Source organism: Rattus norvegicus, chromosome 2, assembly GCF_036323735.1.
Source record: "Rattus norvegicus strain BN/NHsdMcwi chromosome 2, GRCr8, whole genome shotgun sequence".
NCBI lineage: Eukaryota > Metazoa > Chordata > Mammalia > Rodentia > Muridae > Rattus > Rattus norvegicus.
The window spans coordinates 138,526,185-138,550,209 of NC_086020.1; the positions used below are offsets into that span (position 1 = coordinate 138,526,185).

General features: G+C 44.8%; 1 protein-coding gene across 2 annotated transcripts in view; it reads left to right on the forward strand.

Annotated features, from left to right (window-relative positions):
- Nucleotides 1–15,236, forward strand: part of Foxo1 (forkhead box O1) — a 78,447-nt gene extending 63,211 nt beyond the window's left edge. The window contains exons 2-3 of one of the 2 annotated variants that reach the window (NM_001191846.3): nucleotides 9,961–11,312; nucleotides 11,933–12,423. In NM_001191846.3, coding sequence (NP_001178775.1) covers nucleotides 9,961–11,298 — 1,338 coding nt within the window. In that variant the 3' untranslated portion in view covers nucleotides 11,299–11,312; nucleotides 11,933–12,423. Of the gene's footprint in view, nucleotides 1–9,960; nucleotides 11,313–11,932 lie in introns of both variants that reach the window. The other variant, XM_039103268.2, reaches the window with a different exon arrangement.
- The last annotated feature ends 8,789 nt before the right edge of the window (nucleotides 15,237–24,025 follow it).

Consider the following 24,025-nt stretch of genomic DNA (forward strand, 5'->3'; position numbering starts at 1 on the left):
ATACATGGAAGAGGGCAGAACAATTTTGGGGGCATGGGTTGTCTACAATGTAGGATCCAGGGATCAATCAAGCTTAGGTCATTGGGCTTATAGACAACTGTCTTTGCCTACTGCGCCATCCCACCCAGCCATTCTCACTCCCCTGAGATCTGCATTTCATAGTACAGGGAGGAGGAGGAGGAGCAGACCATCTGCCATTCATGGGCACTCCTTAAAGGTCCCCTGCCTTTTCAGTGCTCATCCACATCCCCAAGACTAATCTATCACACGGACAAACCACATCTCCTGTAGCAGATGTTTTACTAACAAGAGATCTGTACATTAACATACAGATACATACATACGTACATGTACGTACGTATGTACGTACGTATGTACGTACGTATGTAAATTTGGACAATGAAAAAATGGCTGGCTTTTGTAGAAAGGAAGATGGTCTCAGTGAAGGAAGCTTGTGTTTGGTCATTTACGATTCTGACTATGCATTATAATGTTAGTGGCTGGATGTAAATAAGTTACTTTTCTTGGTAATGAAAGTAATAGATGGAGATGAGCATGGTGGTGCCAACTGGTGATTCTGATTCGTAGGAGATAGAAGCAGGTTCAAGAATGCCAAGGCCAAGATGGTCTCAAAAAGTTAAACAAAATAAATGTATAAACACATCTTGATGCAGTCTCTTAATATGCTTGGAATTGTTAGCATTTTTACATTTATGGTAGACTTTGTGTTTTCCAAACATGCTCAGAGGATCTCTGTGACTGTGACATACCTAGCTCAGACTCACATATAATGAGCTAACTGGTAAGACTAATTCATGGTTTGGACTACATTGCCAACAGTGTGTAAGGGGGGGTGTGAGTGAATTTTCAGAAGTTCAGAGTATTTTTGACTATAGCTTGGAAAAGATGTCTAAAAATTACACTGTTTGCTAGATGTTAGCCACAGTGGTAATCATTCTGTTTAATTCAGAGCAGTAAACAGTGTGGAGTGAAATAGCAGAGAAAACAACTGGAGAAGCAACAGTACTGGTTGTCAGACTGTGGAGCTGCATGACTTGCCACTGCCTGGAGTCATCCTAAGGAATGGTCATCCGACCCTTGGTCATTCTCCCTTAGCAAGTTATTCTGTAACAGGCTGGCCTCAAACTCAGAGATCTACCTGCCTCTGCCTCCCAAGTGCTAGGCTCAGAGGCATGCACCATCCAGGGGAGGAGAGGGGGGTGCAATGTTAAAGTCAAGAAAAACTGCAGGGGTGAGGCCAGGGCTCCTGCCAGGACCTCTGATGGATGAGGCCCTTTGCCTCCTCTAACTCTCCCTTATCTCAGCCTAAGGTCGTCTGGGTCTGGCCTAGGCATAACTGTACTTGGTTTCTTGCTGGCCCTGGGGAAGCGCCTTCCTACCTCCTCTGGGGAGGGGCTGATGCGCCTGACCTGAGAGCAGCTTGAGGCCCCAGGCCCCAGCCGGTCCTTTCATCTTCTAGTTCTGTTTTCAGAGGTAGAAATGCTGCGCACAGCCCGGTGCTCACTGTAGGGCAGAAGCTAGGTCTTAAGAAAGAAGCAAAAGTGACTGGGAGGCCTGGCCTTCAGTGGGCACCATTGTGGAAACAGCTGTTTGCATAGAGGTGCTAAGGGAGCAGCAGCTCCAGGCACACTGCCTTAATGTCTGTGGGAAATCTGCAGACACCCCTGGCTTGGGCACATGTGGTGGTGGGGGTATCTTGTCTTTGGGACAGTTCTGGACCCAAATAGCTCTGTTAATACTGGGTCAGCCAATGAGTTACTTCAGTATTTGATTAGAGACAAAACTTTAGGAAGTTGAATAAAGGTGGTCCCCAGCAGTGACTTAGCAAGCATGAGTCGCTGTTGCTAGAATAGCAGGCTAATAGCAGGAAGATTCTCTGTAGTCCCCACAGGAAAACAGTACACTGCAGAGAATTCACAATTAAGCATTGTACTTGGAATTCATTATGCTTTTTTAATAGATATTGTGTTATTAGGATTCCAAAACAGGAATTAAAAAGAAGGAAAGGAAAGAGAGGGAACAAATAGCAGCTGGCCAGTTCTTAGTAAGCAGACTGTGTATCTAAAGCGCTGGTTCTTCCTCAGAGTCTTCGGGCAGCAGCATGTTTAGGGTAAAATCCTAGGCAGGACAGTCTGTGGATGAGGTACTGTTTTCATCTTCGCGGGCTTCATTGTTCCTGTCTCTGACTTTATATCAGTCGCATATAATATTATAATATAAATAACTTGGGGCACGTACTTCTGACATAGACAGTGAGCAGCGTAGATGGACCCATAGCTGTTAACTTTGACAAAGTTTACTTTTGTCTTTCTAACTTCCTAAAAACCTTAAAATTGATCTGAGCCTTTCCGCTGTGCTTGCTTTTATACCCAATTCAAGTTCTTTATCAGAGGAAAATAGGTCCTAATGTGCTACTTAGTTTAGATTTTTATTTTGTTTTTGTTTTTTTTAATTCTTGGAGCCAAATAGATAGGGTAGTTAATTACGTTTTAATGCTTTGTGTTTAGACAACCATTTTAGATTAGGGGGGAAAATGGTATGGCCTGTAAAATAGACAAAGATTTTCATTAGGAACCAGCAGAATCACTTTAGCTGCAAATGAGATTCCTCTTAATATCCTCCTGCAGTGGGGCCCTGTGTGTTTAAAAGAGCTATTTGCCAAGAGCAACAAAAAAGATTTCTATTGTGAATAGCCAGTTAAGTGACATTTGAGGCTGGAGAAATTGCTCAGTGGTTGGGGCACTCATTTCTCTGACAAGACCTGGGTTCAGTTCCTAGCACACATGGGTTCCCATTGGCTAGGTCCAGCAGCCCACCATTTTCTTATAGCCTCTGTGGGCACCAGACACAGACATCTACACAGATGTACTACAGGCAAAGTGCACATATACATAAACAATTTTAATAGACATGTAGGGGAGTTATAGTTGACTGCTGTGGGCTTAGCAGTACTTGGTCTCTGTGCCTCCCTGAGGGTTAATGGCTCTGGGGAACACCTGCATGGTGGAAGGAAATGGAATTAATCCCGGGAGACCAAGCTTCCTTTTGAAACAGTTTTAAACCCATAGATCACTTTAAAAATAATAACAATTGCAAGCTAGGGGAGACCAAGCTCTACTATGGGGACCTTATTAGCTATGGTTAACACTAAAAAAGTTGGCCTGTGGGGTGTTGTGGCATTAGGTCAGAGCCTATAGAATATCAAGCAGTTTGTTCCCCAGGTTAGCAGGCATAGGACAGTGGTGAGTGGCTGGTGGGTGGACTAGAGGGAAAGCGCTGAAAGAGCTGTTGGTATCAGCCTCACCTGCAGTATGAGCCTTGTCTTTGGGAGACGTCATTCCTTTTCCTCTCTTAGTCTCTCTGTGTGTGGTGTAGACCTATCAGGGCATGTTTGTGGCAGTCAACAAGACAAGCTTGGATACTGGCCCTTGTTTACCTGGGGGGTCCCATCTTCCTGTAGAGTATTAGGTTTGCATGTGCAAGTGTGTCTAGGTGTGTGTGGGTTCCGGGGATTCAAACTCAGGTCGTCGTGCTGTACGTTAGGCGCTTACCACTGAGTCATCTCCCAAACCCAGCATTTCATTCCTGGGAGTGGACAAAGCACATCATTAGAATTCATTTCACACAGGAAAACGAAAAGTTTTGTTCTTTCCCAAAACTAGTTTCCTCTGAAGAAACACTTCCCTGTGGCACACAGTTAAATTTTATGGCAAAGGGGAAACACCGCTTGTTAAAACGTACTACCTTCTGAGAAGCAAAAACTTGGCAGAATTATTATCATTAAGCACATTTCCTCAAATATTAGGATATTAGGTCTGCATTAAGCTTGTTGGCTAAAGAGCTGGTAAGCTGTGGACACTTTACTCTGTTTCAGAGCTTTCTTCTGCTTTTGAAGGTTGTGGCATCTCCACTTTCTATCTTTGATTTTATTAATACAGACCCACTTATTTGTAATTTGTCTCCTCACCAGACATGCTTGTCTTGCATTTCTTTGTATGTTCATGAATGCTGCTTATTGTCTTAGGGGTTCTTAAGTGTACCCTTTAAAGTTAAATGGTCAGGGCATTAGAATATATGACCTTTGCCATGTCCTGCACTGGTTGAGTCCCAGAGCCCTGCCTAGGGGCCACAAGGGAGTGAAGAAAGGATACATATGGAGACAGACAGACAGACACACACACACACACACACACACACACACACACACACACACACACACACACACACACAGAGTGACTCTGGGATCAGATGGGGTTCTCTAATTTTACCATTACCAGCCAACCTGAAACTTCAGCGTATGTATTAGATAGAGCACAGGGGGAAGGGTTAACTAGTCTGGGTAGGGGGTCTCTGTCAGGCTGTAACCGCCCCTCTGCTTGTGCGTGTATCAGTCCCCCCACCCCCCCACCCCACCCCAGATTATGAAGCCACAGTTGATAGTCCTTGCACACACTGATAAATGTTGGTTCATAAAGAGTCATTCTTAGACTTCCAAGAAAGCTTTGCCAGTTCTCTCTTGCCTGGCCCACAGGGGTAATGGCTTTGCCAATTTCTCATGAGCCAGTTGGTCTTGGAGTCCTTGACAGGCAGTGCCTGTGTCAATATTCATTTGCTCAGGATTTCACTAACTCAGGGCTTCCTCACCTCCCTTCATCTCCCTCTCCTATCTTCACACGTAGTCGAAGGCAGGTTCATCTCAGTTCCCACACTAAAGATGGTAAGAAGGAACATAACAGCCACTGTATACCAACAAGAACAACAAGGAATGTTCTACGTGTTAAAGTGATTAAAGCCCAAAGCTCCTCAAGGACCATTTCTGTAGTATTAGCAAGAGAAATAGTCTAATGGCGAGCCCTTTGTGTTTTTGGGAAGTGTCGGCACAATTGGACCACATATTTGCTACATTATTGAGTCCAACCAGGAGACGGACCCAAACCAGTTCCCAACTCTGGTTTTACTTGAAGACAAAGATATCAAAACTACACTAAACACTCCCAGAATTAAATCTATAATCTATGTAAGGGGAAGAAAACACAGGATTGCAGTTCATCTGTGAGAACATGGAAATAAGCCTGAGGAAGCCCGTTAAACAGGAAGTTTGTGATGAATGACTTAATCAAGTTGGCTTAAAATTCCTGTTTATATATTCCTTACTTCCTATAATAAAGTAGCCAGTTTTATTTCCCTCAGTTTGTGTCAACTGATAGCCGGGCCCTTCCACGCATACATACTACCCTACCCTATGCTGTGGTTCTCCGCTAGCCACTGACAGGTGTTAAGAGCCAGTACTCATTGAGACCCTGACCGACTCATCCCAGGACCACTACCTTTGATTCTACCCCATCAGGCATCTCCCAGATGCAGGAGGCTTCCCATGCTACCCATGAGTCCCCTCACCTCTCTCTTGCTGTTTTACATGACAGTGGACTCTCCCCCATTCTGTGCTCAGTGGAAGATTACTTTTGAGGAATTTTCTTTACTCTGGAATGATTTGAATAAGATGAAGCACTTTAGAGCAAAATGTGAGTCCACAGCAGTTTACTAATCTACAAGTTACATGTTAGGTGGCCTAGAAGGAAGGTCATGTCTTAAACTGTACACCAGGTGAATTGCTGTGTGTTAGAACTTGTAGGGCAGCTTTGAGATCGCCAGAGATTCTCGTGCCAAGACTTTAGTGTAGACAGATTATGGCTTAGGAGGTATTCAGGTGAGAATAGGGCTCTGAAAAATGAAATCATCTTTATGGAAAGACATGGATTAACGGTCCATAGTAAGTCTTCTGTTAAAGCATGTTTTTGAGTCAAATAATATGCACACTATTAACAATTTATGTCTCTAAACACACGAACTGTTGAGTAAATGTGACATGATTTCCTTCTCAAAAGCACACTGCACTATTCTAAGTCATTTTATTAGTAGCTCAAATCGGAACTCTATTAAATAGTGGTTTTTGCTACTTAGAGTCTTTAGTGTGTTTTCACTTGGAAGTGTAAGAAAGGAAGCATGAGGAGAGGGGATCCATACTTGCTGGGTATCTGTAATCGCTGTGCACAATTACAAAGTTCAGACGTGAGGGAAGATCTAGTTTGTCTAGCATTTTTTAAAGAATTTGTAAGTTTTCTACAACTGGTAGCTCTTTACTCATATGGCCCAGACTCTGAACACGAGGTTCTTTGTGTGGGTTATCTGTACCACCTATGCAGTCAGGGGGTACTTGTCAGCAGATGAGGGTCTCTGGGGACCACTTTATTTTCCTTGTACGTCCTCAAAGCCTCTTTATGTAGGCTTTCCCTGGGGCAGTGCACACCAGAAATTCAGTATAGCTGCTGGGGTTTTCTGTCATAAAGAAGAGCCCCACTGGGAAGCAAGTCGTAGTGTATACATTTATTAGCCATGAAGGCAGACTATGGGTTTTGTAAAGAATAAGTGGAATTATCTCTGCTCCCCCAATGTATATTCCTATACAAAGAGGTAACTTTTGCCAACTTGAGCAGTGTTGTGGATAAGAGTCACAAACCACAAGGCCTTGTTGAGTTCTGTCTAATGGAAGGGGGCTTCTTTCTGCTTTAGTGTCCCCTTTTTAAAGTGGGACCAGCAGCATCTGTCTGCATGAATGCCTAAGAGATGTCCGCTAAGTCACATCTTCCCTGTAATGTTTTTGGGGTGTCAGTTAACACGTTTTTATTGAACTCATCTGTGTAGAGCATCTATTAGAGGCTTTGAGGTTAGAAACTTAGGTTTGATCTGGGGTTTAAGGAACTCTTAAGGTCCACAGGGGCATGAGTAGTACTCAGGAGGAGAGCGGGTTGAACATCAGTGTACCAGGCTTGTGTCTACTTCACTGCCAGAGCTTGTGTCTCAGCTTCCTTAGAATGTGCTTGCCATTCAGGAAGCTTCAGAGCAGGAATGTGCCTGAGGCTTCACCCAGCGCAAGCCTGCCGAGAAGATGGCTGCTGCCTTAGCTCTTCTCCAGTGCTATCATACAGATCAGGATTTGTGTGTGTGCAGCACTTGGGCCTCATTCCCCTTCTGTCTCCTCACAGACTGCTTGTTGGGAGAGAATGTTGAGAGCACAGAATCTCATCGCTCTACTGCTGCAGAGAGCCGTGGACATAGCCCCTCAAGCCTGCCCCTCTGCAGTGTCCTACTGGCTACATGAAAAACAGGAATTTATGTAACAAGCCCTGCACAGCAAACGTTTTCCTGTTGTGGGGGTGGGTGGGTAATTGTTGGCAAAGTGAGTATTCAGCTCTATTACTCAGAGTGACCTGAAATGTCCTTAGAAAAGTATGTAGTGTGATATTTTGATAAGTAAAGGATTGCTATGGCCAACAAAAAAAACCAACAAACAGAAGTCCAAGCATTTAATAGATACTAGCCCTGAAGTTAGTGAACTATTTTTAAACTTTTGAGGAGATTTCTTTGCTATTACATCTTCTTTGGTCCTGGTGAAAATGCCCCTCCCTGTGTGTGCTCACCACGGTCTGGCAGAGCCACCCTGGGCTTATAGAGCTGAGCCCCTTCCCCTGTTAGTTTCAGACAGTCAGGAAGCTGATCTGGAAGGATCTCCTCCCCTATACTCTCTTTATTATTAACTAAATGGGACAGGACAGGAGTCCAGCTTCCTCTCTCTGAGAGCTTTTATCAGCGCTTATCTGTGTGTCTACTGTGTTTAAAGACCACAGTTGTCCTGATGGGACCTCGTGCAAATGCGCAGACTCCCTCCCTCCCTCCCTCCCTGAATGCAGTTCCAGGCGGGCTGCTCTCCAGGCCTGCCCAGACTGCTGCTGCTACTGCTGCTGCTGCGGAGGAATTGGAATTCTGCTCACTGGTAGTGGTGGGCACAGTGGCCAAAGCTCTGGGTGTGGGAGGGGGAAGGGGACAGGGAGGTGGGGACACATGGGATTGAGATACAGCATGAAAGAAGTGTATTCCTTAACCTTTTGGGAGATATTTGGAGTTCAAGACCTTGCCCTTCATAACATGCCTAGATATAGTATAACAGATCATAAGTGGAAGAACAGAATGAAGCCTCAGAAGACACCACCACTGCCACATACCCACATACCTGCCTGGCATCCAACCAGAAAGTTCCTGTTGGGCCATGTCTCATCCGCCCTCACCATGCATCCTGGCAGAAGGACTTAACACATAGCTGTTGTGTTGCAATTCTTGCAGGGAATGTAGTGCAGAATACATTTTGAAATACGGGTTTCTAAGCTCTCTTTGGGCCTCTGACTTTTGTCTCTTTTTAGAAAATGAGATTACCACCATGCTCATTTTGTTTTCCATCTCTTGTTGAGAAAAGGCACGAATGTGCTCAGGGTCATGGAGAAGTCTGACGATTTATATTGTTCTGGTCTGGTACAATGGTTGGCACTTTGAGCACCTTTATTCCCTGTCAACAACATGAGGATGTGGGCATTGTGGCTGCCTCCTTGGGTGACCACAAATCTAATTAGAGTCTTTTTGTGGTCCAAGAGGGGTTACAAAGTATTTGGGCAACTAAGCCTTGCATTTGGTTGGCAGAGAAGTTGGCCAACAAGTGGAGAAGCCAGGGTTAAGATATCCAGAATACTGCCCTGGACTTGGCCCCTTCAGAGCTGCAGATGAGTACGGAGCAACCAGACCAGGACAGAAAGCTTAAGACAGGTGCCTCTTTGGCCTAGGTGTCCTTCGCACTCCCAGATTTGTGCCACAGGATCCCCCAAATGTCAGATGTCACACTGGGGTTTCCTCATCTTCATTTAAGGACTAAGAGACTGACCTATATTCTCCTGTGTGTTTGCAATTTGCACACATTTGTTGTAGCTTTGTTGTTAACATCCTGTCAACCCGCACGTGCACTGAGTAGGAACAGAAGGGCTTCAGCTAGGGGAGCTCTCTTTACCCTGGTATCCCTTCTAATTACTTCTCTGGGTGGCATACTTTCTACAGTGTCCTGAAGTTAGTGGTTTGGTTAGAGCTGAGAAGTTCTCAAATTTGAATGCTGCATTTTATGGGAAGTTAACTTTCTCAAGAAAATAACTTTTCTTTATGTTTATTTTTATTTGCCTGATAGAAAGACTGATGGTATAAAAGAATTTAGGTCTTAACTTTTGGAGGAATCTGTCTGTCTGTCTGTCTGTCAGTCTGTCCATCCGTCCGTCCGTCCATCCATCCATCCATCCATCCATCCATCCATCCCATCCATCCCATCCATCTCTATCTATCTATCTATCTATCTATCTATCTATCTATCTATCTATCTATCTATCTATCTATCTATCTATCTATCTACTGGGGGAGGGGGTAAGTTAGATAGTTTAGACTAGCGTCAGATTCACTCAAAGTCCTCCTGCCTTTTCCTCCCATCAGCTGAGATTATAAGTAGATATTGTGTGTTGCTTTGGGGTTTTTGTTCCTGAGTAGGGATAGATCCTGCTTCATCTCCTTTTCTGTTACCCTTTGGGCCTGGTAACAGAGGATGTCACTTTATAGGAATGATGTTTATTTCACGGAAAAAAAATCACTTTGTTTTTAGTCAAGGTCAAAATCTGTATAAAAGAAATATATGTAAATCAATATATGTGTGTATGCATGTATAAAAGCTATTGAGCTTATTTCATTAGGGAAATAAGTGCCCTTTTTTTAGATGCTATTCTTCCTACACCAATTTGAGACCTTTTATAGTGAGTTTATTACTACAGTTTAGTGCCAATGAGGTGGTGGCTTTTGTTGCTGCACAAGTTAGATCCTCAGAACCCAAGTAAAGGTAGAAGGTGAGAAGAGACTGCAAACGTTATCTACATGCATGCGCGCGCGCGTGCACACACGCGCGCACACACACACACACACACACACACACACACACACACACACACACACACGACCCATGTTGAACAGTAAGTTGTCCAGGGGGGAAGTGCTGTACTTCTAACATATTGTCTTGCTTTACAGAATTCAATTCGCCACAATCTGTCCCTACACAGCAAGTTTATTCGAGTACAGAATGAAGGAACTGGGAAAAGTTCTTGGTGGATGCTCAATCCAGAGGGAGGCAAGAGTGGGAAATCACCCCGGAGAAGAGCTGCATCCATGGACAACAACAGTAAATTTGCTAAGAGCCGAGGACGGGCTGCTAAGAAAAAAGCATCTCTCCAGTCCGGGCAAGAGGGTCCTGGAGATAGCCCTGGGTCTCAGTTTTCTAAATGGCCTGCAAGCCCTGGGTCCCACAGCAATGATGACTTTGATAACTGGAGTACATTTCGTCCTCGAACCAGCTCAAACGCTAGCACCATCAGTGGGAGACTTTCTCCCATCATGACAGAGCAGGATGACCTGGGGGATGGGGATGTGCATTCCCTGGTGTATCCACCCTCTGCTGCCAAGATGGCGTCTACACTGCCCAGTCTGTCTGAAATCAGCAATCCAGAAAACATGGAGAACCTTCTGGATAATCTCAATCTTCTCTCATCCCCAACATCTTTAACTGTGTCAACCCAGTCCTCGCCTGGCAGCATGATGCAGCAGACACCTTGCTATTCATTTGCACCGCCAAACACCAGTCTAAATTCCCCCAGCCCCAACTACGCAAAGTACACGTACGGCCAATCCAGCATGAGCCCTGTGCCCCAGATGCCTATGCAGACACTTCAGGACAGCAAATCAAGTTATGGAGGATTGAACCAGTATAACTGTGCCCCAGGACTCTTGAAAGAGTTGCTGACTTCTGACTCTCCTCCCCACAATGATATTATGTCACCAGTCGATCCTGGAGTGGCTCAACCCAACAGTCGGGTCCTGGGCCAAAATGTACTGATGGGCCCTAACTCAGTCATGCCAGCCTATGGCAGCCAGGCACCTCATAACAAAATGATGAACCCCAGTTCCCACACCCACCCTGGACATGCACAGCAAACTTCTTCAGTCAATGGCCGTGCCCTGCCCCATGTGGTGAACACCATGCCTCACACATCTGCCATGAACCGCTTGACCCCAGTGAAGACACCTTTACAAGTGCCTCTGTCCCACCCCATGCAGATGAGTGCCCTGGGCAACTACTCCTCTGTGAGCAGCTGCAATGGCTATGGTAGGATGGGTGTCCTCCACCAGGAGAAGCTCCCAAGTGACTTGGATGGCATGTTTATTGAGCGCTTGGACTGTGACATGGAGTCCATCATTCGGAACGACCTCATGGACGGAGATACCTTGGATTTTAACTTTGATAATGTGTTGCCCAACCAAAGCTTCCCGCACAGTGTCAAGACTACAACACACAGCTGGGTGTCAGGCTAGGAGTTAGTGAGCAGGTGAGTCTATTCACTCCGGTATCAAAAGCCCTGTGAGGAAGGGACACAGTACCATGTGTCTTCATGTTTAAGCATTTAAGGAAGAAAACCCAACAATTAAAAAAACCTCAGTTAAAGACAGGGTCTTCTATAACCAGCATCCCCTTCCACATGTGCTTGCTTGGTGCTAACTCAGGGCAGCACTCTGACAGAGCTACACCCAGGGCTGTGCTAGGCTTTGTTCTAGCATCACCTGATTGTGCATTGCTAGGAAGTACCTGTTACTATCCCTGTCCACCCCCCCCTACCCTCTCTCCCTGCCTCCTACCCTCCCTCTGTCCCTCTTTGCCTCTTGAGGGTAAAATGGGGTGCGGCTTGCTTTAGCAGCTTCTAAGACTCTCTCTTCACTGTTGAACAGCTCGTCTACCTTCCCACGGCTCTTAAATAAGCGAACACATTCCATACCTAGCAGACACCAGAGGTCTTTTTTTTTTTCTTCCATTTTTTCAATTAATAAAAAATTTACCTGTTAAGCGATTTTGAAGCTGTTTGAGAAGACTATAGCTTCCCCCACCCCAACTTGATTAAGTAAATTGAATTGAATATGACTATATTTTTACTGTGTGTGTTTCCCCCCTTAGGCAACATTTAAAAGTCCTTCAGATTGTCTGACACCGGGAACTGAGGAGCAGTCCAAAGATGCCCTTCACCCCTCCTTTTAGTTTTCTTGATTAAAAAAAAAAAATCCTTTTTCCTTTCGTCAGACTTGGCAGCAGAAACACGTTCCTGTGCAGGATGTTTGCCCAGCACCCACAGGTTATGTGCTCCTGTAGATAAGGACTGTGCCATTGGGAATCATGACAGCAAAGTGCCAAACTCACTACACCACTTAACTGCAGAAAAGACTTTCCGATCCTGGCGTGCTTTCAAGTCTTGTATATATGCAGTAGATACAGAACCGTATCTGTGTGTGTGTGTGTGTTTTTTAAATCTACTCGGCCCAAGGAAAGTTTATACTCTTTTGTAATACTGTGATGGTCTCATGTCTTGATGGACTTGGCTGTGTACTGCCTGTGCTCTGCTAAGGTGATGAATCATGAACTGAGATCTCCATTCTGCACCTCTGCTGAATGACGGAACCTGATCGTCTTGCCACAGGATTCGGATGAGAACCAAGTAGCCGGTGATCAATCTGCTGAATTAATGGACTTGTCAAACTTTGGGGCAGAATAAGATTAAGTGCCAGCTTTGTACAGGTCTTTTCTATTATTTTTGTTGTTTATTTTGTTATTTGCAAATTTGTACAAACACCTTAAAATGGTTCTAATTTCCAGATAAATGACTTTTGATGTCATTGTTAGGACTCAACATTTTTTGGAATAGATACTGAACTGTAATGTTTTCTTAAAAACTAGAGTCTACTTTGTTACATTGTCTGCTTATAAATTTGTGAAATCAGAGGTATTGGGGGGCCGCATTCATAATTTTCATTTTGTATTTCTAACTGGATTAGTACTAATTTTATACGTGCTCAACTGGTTTGTACACTTTGGGATGCTACCTGATGACGTTTCTGACTAATCTTAAATCATTGTAATTAGTACTTGCATACTCAACGTTTCTGGCCGCTTGGACAGGAAAGTGATGTATAGTTACAGACACTTTGTGTTTTGTATGTAGAAGATCTATGTGTGTATTTTAAAGAAATTTCACCTGCTTCTATTACCCTGTGAATTGTGTACAGCACCTAGCACCAAGACTTCAGATAGATGCCCCGTGCCACACTCTTGCAGATGATGCCCTGTGTCATGCTGTCAAAACAGTTCCCATAGGGAAGCCTCCTGTCTGTGCTCAGGAAAGGGGAACTTTCTCTAAGGTGATGTTCTTTGTCTAACTGCGTGTGGTTCTCCTCATACTCGGAGCTCTCGGCTTGTGTCCAGGATGGAGGTGGCATTATGGCTGTGTCCTGAAGAATCATGTCGCTTCTCAGTCTCCACCTCTGTTCTCTTGGCTCTGAACAGTGTAAATCTAAGGAGGAAGTTTGCAAAGAGAACTTCAGTGATTTATGGAGTGCTTTGTGTTCTTAAGTACAGACAGTGGCAGAGTTAGTTAAAAATTGAAACAATAAAACTTGAAAACCAGCCAGCTATAAATGCACATTTATTTTGAAATCCTTAGCTTAAGAATTTGAGTATTTTCCAACCTTGAGCGGCCTAATCTATGTCTCAAACATTAAGTTTTTATACTTTCTATTTACCTGAAATTCTAGCAGTCCAGGATAATTGGCTTTGCCTCTCATTCCGTCCATCAGCATTTCTGAGTCATATTGAATACTCGAATCCCTCACAGTTTGAGGAACAGGTGTACCACAGTATCTCTCTTTGCCTTCCTGAAGGCCTGGTCTCCATGTAGAAACCCAAATCACATTTTTTTTAAAGTATGTTACACCTCCCTCCCTCCCTCCCTCCCTCCCTCCCTCCCTCCCTCCCTCCCTCCCTCCCTCCCTCTCCTTCTCTGTCTGTCTGTCTGTCTGTCTCTCTCTCTCTCTCTCTGTGTGTGTGTGTGTGTGTGTGTGTGTGTGTGTGTGTGTAACAAGAATAAAATGTCCCTGGTTTTCACAGTTGGCCAGCTTTGTCATAAGCTTCCCACCAAGACTTTTACTTTTTTTTTTTTTTTTCCGGGAGCTGAGGACCGATCCCAGGGCCTTGTGCTTGCTAGGCAAGCGCTCTACCACTGAGCTAAATCCTGAACCCCGACTTTTACTATTTTAAACATGTATTGAACTACTGCTCCTCTGACCACGTTTATTTGGGCACTCCAAAACAGGGCTTATTTTAGAAATAAATTCCTCCAAGCAAAGCCTCCTGCAAATGCAGTACAACTTACTGGTGTCAAAGAACTCAGGTCTCCCTTTCTGCCTCCATCTGCCATTTCATACCATTGCAGAAAGAGCCTCTGCATGTAATCGTTCAACAGAGGCAGCTCCAGCCCTGATCAGTGACTTGCTGAACGGCACTGACGTGGAGGTGGCCCTTCCTTCGGAAGCTGTAAATTCAGCCCCCGAATTCCTTAGTGTTAAGATCCTAGAGTGAATCATGGGTAGTTGCCTGGGGCACAGTGAAGTCCAGGAAAGGCTTTGTGTCTGTTTTGAAAACAAACATCAAACATGTGACCTCGGAGAGTCCTTTTCTGTGAGAATGTTCACTTTCTAGTATATTATTGTACATGATTGCTCTGTGAAAAGACTTCGCCTATGCAGCCTTGTTTGATTTTATTTCCTTTGGTTTGTACTGTTGTTAAGAGCATATTGTATTATAGAGCTATTTGGATATTTTAAATATAAAGATGTATTGTTTCCATAATATAGATGTATGGAATATATTTAGGTGATAGATGTACGACTTGGAAAGTTCTGCTTGGACAAACTGAGTCCAAGTTACTTAGCAAATATTATATCCTGGTGAGCAGTAAGTCCTGGAACCCAACAGTAAGAGGTTATAAAGTCACTTAAAATGGAAGCAGTTCCCCAAAGGTGTACAATTGGAACTGTTCAACTGCTTAATATATGGCTCCCCTTTCCCCCTAAAAACCCTGGAAGTCTTGGTTTCAGCTCCCAAAAGTTACTGATTTCAAGTGAAAAGTTTCCCTGTGGTTTCAACTGGGGAGTCATCGTTCGATATAGTGTGCATTGTGCTTTATGCAAACAAAACAGCCTGGCACTGCGGCCAGGGATAGACAGCCTTGTAAGTCCCATCAGGATAGAGTCCCACCCTCCCACACACTTTACCACCGGAGTTGAGTGACAGTGCAGATGCCTTGTTCCTGCTCCAGTACTATCTGAGAAGTGCCTGAGGATGATGATGATGATGTGCTTACAAACACAAGAACAATCCTTACTATAAGTTGTATAAAGCCATAAATGTACATAAATTATCTTTAAGTGGCTTGGTGTGTTTCTTTCCTTAGTGTTCAAAAGTTCTTGAGCAACCCATGTTTTTATTTAGCTATCAAGCACTTGAGTTAGACCATCAACCCCAGTGTTAATGGTGTGTTTGGCTCTGACATTTTCTTTGCAAGAAAGAAGGATCCGTCTCCATGTAACCAAACCATGGCCCCTGATGTGAAGAAGTGCAGTCTATGTGGTTCTCCATGTATCAGATGACCCATTCACAGAGACTGCGTGTCACATATCCTCAGTCATAGCATTACAATTCATAACAGCCAAATTACAGTCACGGATAAACAACAAAATTAGTTTTGTGGTTGAGGGTCACCACAGCTTGACAAGGTGTATTTAAGGGTCTTGGCATTAGGAAGGTTAAGGACCACTGGTCTAGAGTCTGGCCTGGTGGCAGATGGCTTTAGTCCTAGCACTTAGTAGTCGGAGATAGGTAGATCTGTCTTAGAGACCAGCCTGGTCTATATGGCATGTTTCAGGATAGCCAGAACTATACAGGGAGACCTTATCTCTTAACAGTCTAGACATTTTCATTCATGCAATATCTGGAACCCCACTTAGGTCAGTAATTATAAGCATGAAACTTTGCTTAATACCAGACTGAAGGCAAACTAGGGAGGGATAAAAGCAGGGTCGTGATTAGTGTAAACACTAGCTGGCTGATGGTGGCTTTCCCAGGCCAGATGATCCCAGACTTACATTTTGTTCAAAGAGGAGGGTCTCCGTGACTACAGAGCAGAGAGGTGTCTTTGCTCTTGCCAAAAGTTCTGACTTTTAAAAAAAGGTTCTGACTTGTTTCCTTCTACCAGACAAGCATATGAGTTAATGCAACAAAGAAATGGGGAATTCTAGTGTTTTATTGTTTAGATAGCAAAAGGTCAGCTTGGGGTGGCCACCCCTCATCTCTCACAACAGAACCTTTACTTTGAAAATGTGGTATCAAAAAGCCCGGTATATATTACCCAAAATCAAATGACAAACCCTGAGGCTGGTGCACACAGTTTTGAAACCTTTTGATCTGGTCTGAACATAGAACTCCTTGATTGGTATATCCTAACAGAACTCCACTGTTCTGTGTTACTACGGCTCCACTCCCTAAGTCACTTCATGATAAATGACTGAAGACGCAGGACTTTGAACAGCATTTGAGTTCTGCTGTGGGCTAGAGATGACCATAGTCTGTCAGTACATGTATGCGTTAGGTTTTTGTCTTGACTTGAGGACCAGCTATCCTACATTCTTTGTCTTGGCTTCTATTTATCCTTAGCTGTCAGTGGTAGAACTAGTTCACCTTACAGTGGTTCATACGGTTGGCTTAGATAGGAGGGCTGACCCCAAGAGCTGTACTAAGAACAAGTCCCTGAAGCACATACAGTCAAACTACATCATTTAACAGTGCTCAGGACAAGCTTGTGGACCTGTAACTGGGATGTGGTGACATTGTAGGAGGGTAAGTAAGGGTAAAAACAACTACACTGCAACCTCTAGTCAGTGATTTCCACCCCCCCCTCCCCATAACAACCAATTAGCAACAACCACCTAAACAGAAGAAAAGGGGCTTTTATGTAATGTGTATACACGGGCTTAAGGTGCTTTCAAGTCAACTAACTAATGGCTAAAGAAGGAAAGAGGGAATAGTTAATTAATCGGGGAACCAGGCATTAAAAGGGAGCCACCAAAAAGAAAGCAGTACCCAAGGATCCTTTTAGCTCAGTGGTGTTCGTCTAGAAGGGGTTCAGTGAGGTGGGTCCCCATGCTGCACCTGAGCCTCTTGACTGCTGAGCTCACAGCTGTATGCCGCCCCCATGTCTGGTGGGCATTCAGTTTAAGTCAGCAAAGGTGTCTGTGTTGGTGCCTGAGGGCGTGCACACCGAGAAGACATTCAAACTGCCCCCAAATGCTCCTCATGAGCTGATACCAAAGAATCCCAAGCCATGAACATGTTCACATGCCCCAGAAATAAAAGTCTTCAGTGTGCTGGAAGCTGCCAAGTGAAGGGATAGACTAATGGCCTCCGGGAAGAAGGAGGGCACCTTCGCAACAAGCTTGTTAACTTTCTGGTATTTGAGAAATAATGTAACAGCAGAGACAAGCTTAGAAGCCATGATTCTCCTGCCCCCACTATACCAGCACTTACACTTTACACATTCCCATAAGCTCCGGATTTTAGTCAGCAGCTTTCTGAATCCTCTCAAAAGTGTATAAAATCACTGAGATTTTATTGCTGAAGTGACAAGATTTTGGCTCAGCAGTTTCGGGAATTCCTCTCATGCTGGTGAGGGAAGTATGGCGGCTAAGCAGCATGCCTGACGGTGCTGGTGCTCCCCCCATCTTCTGGATCCCTTGCTCACGAGATGGCCAACCTCTCCCTGCTACCCTAAAGACTCTCACAGACAAAGCCAGAGCAGTCTTCTCCATGCTACCCTAATGACTCTCACAGGCACAGCCAGAGCGGTAGGCGTCACTGACCTTGGCTGGTTGGAGCTCCACCCAGGCCGTTGGTGCCAGGCATGAAGAGCTCTATACTAAATTAAATCCAAGCCTATCCTAAGTGGTTGGAAATGCAGTCGCATTGATGAGGATTTACCATCACCATGTAAACAGATGCCATATTGGGCTCTCAGAGTTACTGGAGTTTCTGTATTGTTCATTTACTGAAATTTCTGCCCTAAATGAGTTGACCTTCAATGAGCTTAGTCAAGTACATATTTTACTGAACCATTTTAAGCCAGTTTTCTAACTGATGATTGGACAGAGGCCTTATTCCTTGATGTCAGATGTGCCACAGGTGCCGTGACTCGGGAAACACATTGGAGCCTCTGCATTAAAAAAAAAAAACAGGGCTGGAGAGATGGCTCAATGGTTAAGAGCACTGACTGCTCTTCCCGAGGTCCTGAGTTCAATTCCCAGCAACCACATGGTGGCTCACAACCATCTGTAAAGAGATCCGATACCCTCTTCTGGTGTATCTGAAGACAGCTACAGTGTACTTATATGTAATAAATGAATAAATCTTAAAAAAAAAAAAAAAAAAAAAAAAAAAACAGGGGTTGGGGATTTAGCTCAGCGGTAGAGCGCTTGCCTAAGAAGCGCAAGGCCCTGGGTTCGGTCCCCAGCTCCGAAAAAAAAGAACAAAAAAAACCAAAAAAAAAAAAAAAAAAAAAAAAAAAACAAAAACAAAACAAAACGTGGTGCCCGGGTGGTGATTTCCTGCGGATAGGTTACCTGCCTCAGGTTTGATGTGAAGATTAACGGGTGAGGTAATGTCTTCCAGAGACTTCCTGTGTCAGGAAGAAAAGACGGCATAGTTGTTTTTATAGCTTAGATCATGGTAAACTTTGGGGGATATGTTTCTTTAAGGGCCCCCTGGGATGCTCTACGTCTCCCCACATTTTAAGTGGGGAAGTTGACTGGTTTATTGGTTGGTGTCTGGTATTTTCTGTCTTCTCATTTGCTGCCTCCGTCATGAGTGAGGGATTGTGTAAACAGTTTGCAAGACCCATACTCCAGGACAGTTTAACAGTCTTGAGACCTCTAGAAATACCCGTTACAAATTTTAAGTCGATTACATCCCAATTATGAAGTAGGGGCATTTGTTTCCCAAAAGCTTCCTCACCGTGGGCTTTTGAGAGCCACACAGGCCTCCATAGTCATGCCTTCACTTGAGTCTAGAGTAGGCTCAGGATTCCCACCCCTGTGTGCTCTCTTCCAGTAGTTCTTCAATATGGCAGAGAACCAGGAGGAGAGAGAACTGACCTCAGGGTCGCCTTGGGCTATCGGAATCTATGCAACTTCACAAGAACAGACGGCTAGACTGTTGAGAATCTTGCAAGCTAATTTTAAATACTCAAATTCTCCACCATTTAGTTGTATGCATTTACTATCAGTTCGCCTACAATGCCAACTGGAACAGGACTGAGGTGAGTTTAGGGCCAGCCTGGGCTATAATGTGACCCTGCCTCCAACAACAGAACTCAAAATCCTCCTGTGAAATTCAGTTGACTTGATGGACTTTACGTCGAGGAGAATTAGTCATTTGTAAGTTCTCTTTTGTGTTAGTGTCACGTAAGAAGCACGTGAATGTGGTCACGCTCAGCTCTACAGAGAAGATCATGGAGCCTTTACCTGCGCACCACTGACTGGCGGTTTGGGTGGTCCAGGTGTGAGAGAATGGGGATGACGGCTAAGAATGGGAGGCAGGGGGCAGGGTTGAGGTGGCAGGCGGTGCGATATGGAGTTCCACTGCACTTCTACAGGTTAGACAGTGGTGAGGCCTCAAGGCTGCACGTTGTTGGCTCATTAGATCTGAGAACCAACCAAAGGGGTAGAGAGCATCCTTCCGTGTACCAGAGCCTTTGGCTGGGAGAGAGGGCCATGTGACATTGCAGAACAGGGACCAGGGAAGGCACACAGTGCAGTAGCTAGTTGATAGGGTGAAGGTGGAAGGGGAAGCCTTTGAAGTTGGGCTATTCTACAGGATGGCAGTTCAGGTGTTGAACCTGACTGTAAATAGAATTGTCACTGCTTGCCCAGTGACTGTGTTAATAACTGAGCTGACCCCCCCTCATAGTGCCCTGCACTTAGCAAGGCCTCCCCTCCCCTCCAAAATTAGAATTGGTCAAACATTCCGGTTTGCCCGAGACAGGCTGTTGTCTGTCTGCTCATCATACAAAGAAAAGTCTCTTGTATTAACTGCTCCTAGAGCCCTCACAGTGTGCGCAGACGCTTCATGGGGTGAAAGTCCTGAACATGGCTGTGGGCCAGAGGTTATTCGATAGGAATGGTAGCCTGGCTTTTCGACCTGGGCTATGGTTTAAAACATTTGTGCCTCCAAAGTTGACAAGTTGAATCCTTGCCCTTAATGTCACCATACTAGGAGTCAGGAGCTTTGAGACCTGTTTAGATCGTGGTGATACAGTATGGGACCTCACAAATGGGATTTAGTTTGACTTTATGAGACCTTCAGAGTTAGACCCTTCACCATGATAGGACATGGCGAGAAGGCACAGCCTGTGAGCCAAGAAGTGAGCCTTTGACAGACAAAGAATCTGCTTGAACTTGATCTTGGACTTCTCAGTCACACATTCGCATCATTTTAAGTCAGTGTTTGTATGTGGAATGCATGCGTGTGTGCATGTGTTTCTCTCCTAGGGCCGTAGGGATCAAGCTATCAAGCTTAACAGCAAATGCCTTAACACTGTGGGCCTTCTTAGCAGTCCCACATTTGTATTTTTATAAGCCGCCATGCTGCATTGTATTACAGCAGCTCAAGTAAACTGAGACACCATGCCAAGGCTCTCCCAACATCCCTTTGCGTTTGCCTCCACCTCGTGCATGCATCCCGGCCATTACCTCTCTGGATTCTGTCCTTTCCAAGTGCCAGACTGCCTCTTAATCAGGAATGCTTTGCTGCGCTCTCCTAGTAGTCAAGGTCTCATCCTTAAAAGGTACCAAGCCCCTCAGAGTAACTACCCAGGTGGGGTGAATGAGTACAGGACCTCTTTTTTAAATACAAGGCTGTAGCTGGGTTTAACTCTGAACTTGTAGCAAAGGCTGTTTAGAGGTAACGCCACGGCATCTCACCGAGACCGCAGGGCCAGGCCTGATGGACTCAGTGAGTCCGATCAACCGCCAGTGACCTTGACCCTGGACAAAATCAAAGATGTTCGTTTTCAGAGAACCAGTCTGTGTCTGCCAACTTCCCAACAAGTTAAACGCAGGACAAGAAACCAGGACTAATTTGACAAGTCTGGAACTGCAGCACACTTTATTCCACCAAGGGAAGGAGAAAGACAAAAGGCCAGACAGCAGATGGGGCCATGCCTAGGAGGAATCTTTGCCGGTCCTGCAGTTAACCACCTCCTTTGCCATATAGCTTTGCTTTAACCCTTGAGGACAGCCAGCCTTTCACTTAGCTCTTGTCTCTCAAATTGCTATTAGCAATGTCTGGGCAGTGAATGCCACTTCATCTGCTGCCCCTCGGAATTCATTTCTCCAGAACAAAACCAAGGTATGCTGTCCCAGGCCCAGTCAGAACCTCTGAGTTAAAAAGAAGCAGGCCTTAATTGACTTGTTTCTACGTTACGCCTCAGTAAAACATAAGCACTATTAATTATGGCTATTTTCTTTCTTTTATGTTTCTTTCATGTGCGAAAGAGAGAGTGTGTGTGTGTGTCTGTGTGTGTGTGTGTGTGTGTCTGTATGTGTGTGTGTGTCTGTGTGTGTGTGTCTGTGTGTCTGTGTGTGTGTGTCTGTGTGTGTGTGTGTCTGTGTGTGTGTGTCTGTGTGTGTGTCTGTGTGTCTGTGTGTGTGTGTCTGTGTGTGTGTGTATGTGTGTGTGTGTGTCTGTGTGTCTGTGTCTGTGTGTGTGTGTCTGTGTGTCTGTGTCTGTGTGTGTGTGTGTCTGTGTGTCTGTGTGTGTGTGTGTCTGTGTGTGTGTGTGTCTGTGTGTGTCTGTGTGTGTGTGTCTGTGTGTGTGTGTGTGTCTGTGTGTGTGTGTCTGTGTGTGTGTATGTGTGTGTGTGTCTGTGTGTCTGTGTCTGTGTGTGTGTGTCTGTGTGTGTGTGTCTGTGTGTGTGTGTCTGTGTGTCTGTGTCTGTGTGTGTGTGTGTCTGTGTGTGTCTGTGTGTGTGTGTGTCTGTGTGTGTGTGTGTCTGTGTGTCTGTGTGTCTCTGTGTGAGAGTGCACGCGCAGCATGAGTGCATCATCTTTAGTTGGTGCTCCCCCCACCCGCTGACTCATCTAACTGACCCCATTTGTAATCTTTTCCGGGGTTATCATATTGAAGTATTCCCATGCTTCTCTCCAACCGAGAGTAGATTAAAAATAGGTAGATTTTATATTCTGATATTTTAAAAATACCTTGAGGCATTTGGAAGTTCAAATATATTTTTTAATATTTTGAAGTATTTGGGGTAAAGTAACTGACTCCCCTTCGCAAGTTTTGCCTTCTTTAGAATATCACCATTCCCACACAGACAGACACCTGTGAGGAGGCGACTGTGAGGTTGTGGTTAAGTATACCCTGGGTGGAAATTGTCGTTTACTCTTATAAACACATCCAAGTCCTCAGCAGTGCTGAGAAATTTATGGATTAGATTTTAAATCCATATTTAAGTTTCTAATGTCTTTTGACTCATTCTATTAAGAGCATAGGTATGATTTTCTTTTTTTTTCAAAGATTTATTTGTTTATTATATATAAGTACACTGTAGCTGTCTTCAGACACACCAGAAGAGGGCATCAGATCCCATTACAGATGGTTGTGAGCCACCATGTGGTTGCTGGGAATTTAACTCAGGACCTCTGGAAGAGCAGTCAGTGCTCTTAACCGCTGAGCCATCTCTCCAGCCCATATATGGTTTTCAAAACCTTGGATGGAGCTGGCTAGAAACATGCCAGTTGTCCAGAAGCTCATATGACCATAAACCGTTTTGGGGGTGGGGGAGAACAACCTGAGCAATTGTCCTTGGCTTTTGTAAGGCAATCACATGATTACAAAATAGATGGCTAGCAATAAGCGATAATTCTGTTACTGCTTGGCTACTCGAAGGAGTAGAGAGAGAAAGAAAACTGCTCCCTTGGAGCCTTTGTCAAATGACACCCTCTGTCCTTTGTGAGTGAAAGGACTCTGGAATGTTTCCAGGTGGTGTAGTCTCTTGTGCAATACTCTCAAAGTCTGTGTTATCTTACTTTGTTCCACTGTTTCTTAAAATCTACCCATCTTCCTGATTCTGGATCTGAGTGTTGGGTACCTGGTATGAATTTCCTGAATCAAAATTCAGTCTGGTGGAGACAATGATACCCCTTGGAGGAGTAGAAGTTTTAATGCTTCTCCACAGTAAAAAGGTTTGCATCAGCCTAGGGTCCCAAAGGCGCTCCTCTGACCTCCATGGGTACACACTCTGAGATAAGCTCTTGGCGCTGCCCCTGGTGTTAAACCATAGTGAGAGACCTGTGGCCTTGTTTGGGGGACACTATCACTTTATAGATTTCAGAGGAGTACCACAAAAATGGAGTACTTTCAAGCAAGGCTTGACCAGCAAAGACATAGCATTGGAGTTGGGGGGGGTTTCTCTTCAAAACACGCTGTTTGCTTTTATATTTCTAGTACAGCTCCAAGACTTGAGGAAAAGCTGTAATGGTCAAAAGGGACTATCAAGATGACTCAGGGGCTATAAAGCACTTGTGCCAAGACTAATAACCTGAATTTGATTCCCTAGAACCTATGCAAAGGCAGAAAGAGAGAACAGCACCTCCGTCACATACACACCCAATAACACCGAATCACAATCTTCCGTGAGTGGACTGCTAGGTAAGGCTTTCTGGCTTTAGAGGCACTTTACATTTGTGATGCCTCTTGTTAAAGGGACAGACTCTTCACACACCCAGACAGCAAACCCCTGTCCCTGGTGTGAAGGCGACTTTACTGGGGACCCTGAGGAGACAGGAAGTGACACAAGGTGATTCTCAACAGGTAAGCTGGCAGCAGTGGCTGTGAAACTCAGAAGGCATGAGAAGACTCAGAGAGCTGCAAACCCAAGGGCACCCCAGACCTCTGGGATCACAGTTTTGCATCGGGGCATGAGAGGGCAGATCTCTCTATGTTATTCCAGATGATGTTCATGAACACTGAAGTTTCAGATCTAGGTAGAAATTCTGAGCTGTGATGTGTTTTGTCATCCCATCCCTCCATCCATCCATTCTTCCCTTCATCCCTCCATCTGTGCCTCATTCATCTGTCCATCCACCCATCCATCCATCCATCCATGCATCC